A 4085-nucleotide genomic window follows, 5' to 3' on the forward strand; every position below is an offset into this window, starting at 1 on the left:
TAGAAGTAGTTCTATATATTATATTCTAACTATTCTATCTATATCGTTAGATTAGTTCTATAGTTAGATATAGTTAGTTCTATACTAAGTTCTATACTATATAATAAAATATGAACTATATACAACTATATGGTTCTAGTTCATATTAAATATAAATATAGTTAGTATTATAAAATTAAAATAAATAACTAAGCTAAGATTGGCTAATAGATGAAATCCGGTAGCTTCTTTGATTTCTATATACTATGACAACATATTTAATGCGACTATACTCCTTTAATACTAACGTACAACCTCATACTATAAAAAAATTTAGAATTTTACAATATTAAAAAAAGTAACACTTTTTATAAAAGTGTTGTCTTATTTTTTTTAGAATGCTTTTAGTGAAAAATTGTCTTTGAATATTTTGTTTTAATCAAAGATAACGATTTATAAAAAAATATTACCTATGAGTAATTTTTTAAAGACTACGATAATATTTGTTTGAAAATCGTTGTCTTTGAATAATTTTGTCAAAATAACATTGTTTTTTTCCCTTCGACAATTATTTTCCTCTTCGCCGTATTTTTTCCCATCAACGTTTTTCTTTACCCTGGCTGAAATTTTTATGCCAACTCTAAAAAGCCTTCCCTTCTCGAACCCCTCTCCACGAATCTCTCCTTCAAGCTCGTCTCCGTCCAACCCCTCTTCGACAAACCTCTCTTCGTGAATCTCTCCTCCGAACACCTTCAAACAATGAGCTTTTTTAGGACCAGTTATGCCTTGCCTTGAATGCCTTCACTGCCGCCTGAAGCGAGCAATGGTACCACGTCGATCTCAACCTCTATGCAGAGATGGTCTCCACCTTGTCCAAGTGCGGATCGCCACACGAGATCGATACCTTGGTCGCCGATCTAATGGAGGAGGAGGGATGACTCTCCGCTGAGACCGCCAAGGCGGTTCCCTAGCTCGTTAGGGCTCTAATGGCCGATCGGCGGTGAGGAGAGCCGATCGGCGGCAGCGCAAAAGGTCAAGATCGGATTTTACTTCGCCACGTGGTGGGCGCTGAACGTGGTGTTCAACATCTACAACAAGAAGGTTCTCAACGCCTTCCCCTACCCTTGGCTGACCTCCACGCTCTTCCTCATTGTCGGCTAGCTCCCTCATATTAATGCTCATCTTCCTGGGCTGCTAGGGTTATCGAGCTGCCCAAGACCGACTTGAGCTTTTGAAAATCCCTAACTCCGGTAAGCAAAACAAATTGGGTTTTTCGTCTTCGCTGATTTTTCCTTCTTGATTCCTTTTCCCAATCGATTGCAGGTGGACATGGCTCACTTCTACACTTTACCACTATGTCATTTGAGGTCTCATTTCTTTCTAGGTATTCTTCTAGATTTGGTTCTATATGTTTCTACTTTAGATTTAAGCTTGTGCTTGCTTGTAAGTGAAACTGATATGCAACGCATAAGCATTTGATAGCTGTAGGCATCTGTGCTTAAGCACTTTCCTTTGCCCATAGGAACATGAAAGATGATCCAACAGGGCGTCAGTTATACCAGCTTCTAACTAGCATGCATGACGTTTTCGAACAAATCAGGGAGAAAATTTCTCAACTGACAGAGCTAGAGGGGAAGCTGCTGAGCATGAGAAGAAACTTGCAGCTATTTTCTCTAGGACTCTTGACTTTGGTAAACTCCAATCTGATCTTGATTCCATCAAAAAGGAAAACGAGTCCCTAGAGCAGCAGTTGTGTGATGCTTAGCCTACAAAGTTTTCTAAACCATGTAACATACAACTTGGGCGCTAATTGTTGGAGCAAGTTTTTCTGATTCAAGGCTTCCCTTCTTGATTCCTTTTTTACTGAAAATTGGTTCCATCTCATACTTGGTTGCTTGCTACTTATGTTTGATGATCTTGTTGAACCAAAAATAACTTGTTATGTAATACTCTTTATCTGCTCTAGAAATTTGAAAACTCTTTCTACGTACAATATAATACAATCTGTTTTAGGATGGTTCTGACTTATGATAAGTTGTTGGAATTCATTTCAATGTCTCTTACTGGGAAAATATGCCATTGTGTGCTATGGATTAAGTGGTCAATTTATTATTTTTATGCAGATCAACCTTGTAAGCATATGAATATCAGTCAATATTTGATGACAAATGTTTTGAGTTTGAAGGAATTCACTGAACCAACACCTAAAGAAGGAATATCCATTTTAAAGGCAATATCTTTAGCTATGGTATTGTTGCAAAGGTAAACAATCATCATGTGGTGTTGCATTTTTAACTGATTCTAATTATGGGACATGAATCTAAACTCGAATTTAAGGCTCCCAAACTAAGAATCACATCTTTCTAATTATCCATTGGAAAAACATAGCATAAAGAACCAATATTTTCGGTTTATAGGAATAAATGCTCAATGCTAGTGGATATTATGTTCCTTAATTTTTATACATGTAACTGCAATGAAGTCATTACACATTTTTTGTTATATTGTGGTCATGTGATCACTGTTTCCTTTAGACAGAATTTAGCTAATAGTCTTTTCCTCAGTTTTCTTAAGGAGTTATTTATCCCTTTCTTTATGTTATCAAATTTTTACACTAGTATGTTTGAAACTAGTTCTCAAACGATTTATATGGTCAAAAATGTCATTCACCTTTTCAGATGTGAATTCAAGTTAAACCATGAGGCATGGTTTAACACAGTGAAACACAGAATAGGAGTTCGTAATTCCTCTCAGGTTCTTGCAGTTGTGAATGCTACACAGGACAACATAAAATCTTTGTACAAAGTGAGGGCAGAAATGCGAAGTGCATTGAACAGTCATTTGAAGGTGCTTCTCTAGCTTTTACCATTCACATTTTTTTTTTTTTTTTAATAGTCTATAAGATACTAGTGACAATCATGTCATTTCTTCTTTGCTTATGCATGCTCTTCAGATGTTGAAATTGTAGAAATTTCACATGCCATTTGTTTATTCCTGTTGCCTTTCATTAAATGTTAAGATTGTGAAAATTTGACGTGCAGTGCCTTTTCAGATATTTTGAAGGTGAATGAAGATATTCAGAAACTCCATCTAAACAACTCGGGTATGGATGATTACATGAGCAACAACTACATGTTATGTGACACTGCATCTGAACCCCACAGGTGTGATTGGGAAGTACTTCGACAAAGAACTATCAAGAAGGCTTTGGGATTTAAGCGAGAACGTGGTTAAAGTCAATGAGTAAAGAACATTCAAGTCAAGAGGATAAGTAACATCTATCAAGATCCTTTAAGTTCATGCAATAAGATGTAATTGAGAGGAGTAGTTTTGAGTGTCTCCTAATTAAAATTTCTTTGTATGCGAGTAATTATTGATCCCTTGCGTCCGACAAGAGGGAGTAAATTTCCTACAAAAATAAATAAATACATTTCTCGATCTTATAGCTTGATTAAAATACTTGTACAAAAAAATTAAGAAACTAATTAAAAAGAAAGTAGAGGCAGATCTTTTACTTGGTTTACAATTAGAGGATTCCTAATCCAAGACAATTAAAACTTACTAAAAATCTCCTTTGGACAGAGTAGCCTCTTACAACGTTGACAGTGTTGGTGATCAAACGATCGGCTAGAAGGGGGGTTGAATAGACGTTGCCCCCAATTCGCTTTCCTACGTATTTGTTAGCACAGTAGAATGCCAACAATGCAAATACGAATACGAAAGCTAAAGACAAGAAAAGAAACACAAACTCTAACACGTTCGATGTAACGTAGTTCGCAGATTGCTTGCACCTATTCCACGGCTTGTTCGCAAGGTGGACGATCCCTGTGATCCTTCAGTGGATCAAGCCTCAAAACTCCGGCTAGTGCGAACTCCTTCTTGGTGGAGTAAACCTCACATAACCTTGATCAATACACCGCACTCCAATCACAGCTCAAGGTAGACTACTAATAGGGGTTAACTACCTCTATTTCGTTAACCTTAACCAAGCTCCCAAGCCTTGGTTATATAGGCCACGGGTTGGAAAATTCTGCCTACCAGTCGACTGGTGAAAGTGTCAGTCGACCATCCTCTGTGAAAATTTGATTGTTACAATCCAATGGCTC

At 36.9% G+C, this 4085-nt stretch overlaps 1 protein-coding gene across 6 annotated transcripts; it reads left to right on the forward strand.

Moving 5' to 3' along the window:
- Window positions 1–579: 579 nt before the first annotated feature.
- On the forward strand, window positions 580–3436 carry LOC122046731 (outer envelope protein 64, mitochondrial-like). Of its 6 annotated transcripts, none has more exons than XM_042607569.1 (6): window positions 581–1229; window positions 1303–1363; window positions 1502–1670; window positions 2165–2241; window positions 2658–2826; window positions 3021–3436. In XM_042607569.1, the coding sequence occupies exons 2-6, from the start codon at window positions 1335–1337 to the stop codon at window positions 3048–3050; spliced, it is 474 nt and encodes a 157-aa protein (XP_042463503.1). In that variant the 5' UTR covers window positions 581–1229; window positions 1303–1334; the 3' UTR covers window positions 3051–3436. The 6 variants fall into 6 exon arrangements, 3 of the variants coding, with proteins under 3 accessions (XP_042463505.1, XP_042463503.1, XP_042463504.1); XM_042607570.1 differs by having other exon boundaries at window positions 582–1229; window positions 3032–3436; XR_006130368.1 differs by having other exon boundaries at window positions 583–1229; window positions 2103–2241; window positions 3032–3436.
- Window positions 3437–4085: the final 649 nt, after the last annotated feature.

This window comes from Zingiber officinale, chromosome 2B, assembly GCF_018446385.1.
Source record: "Zingiber officinale cultivar Zhangliang chromosome 2B, Zo_v1.1, whole genome shotgun sequence".
Taxonomy (NCBI): Eukaryota; Viridiplantae; Streptophyta; class Magnoliopsida; order Zingiberales; family Zingiberaceae; genus Zingiber; species Zingiber officinale.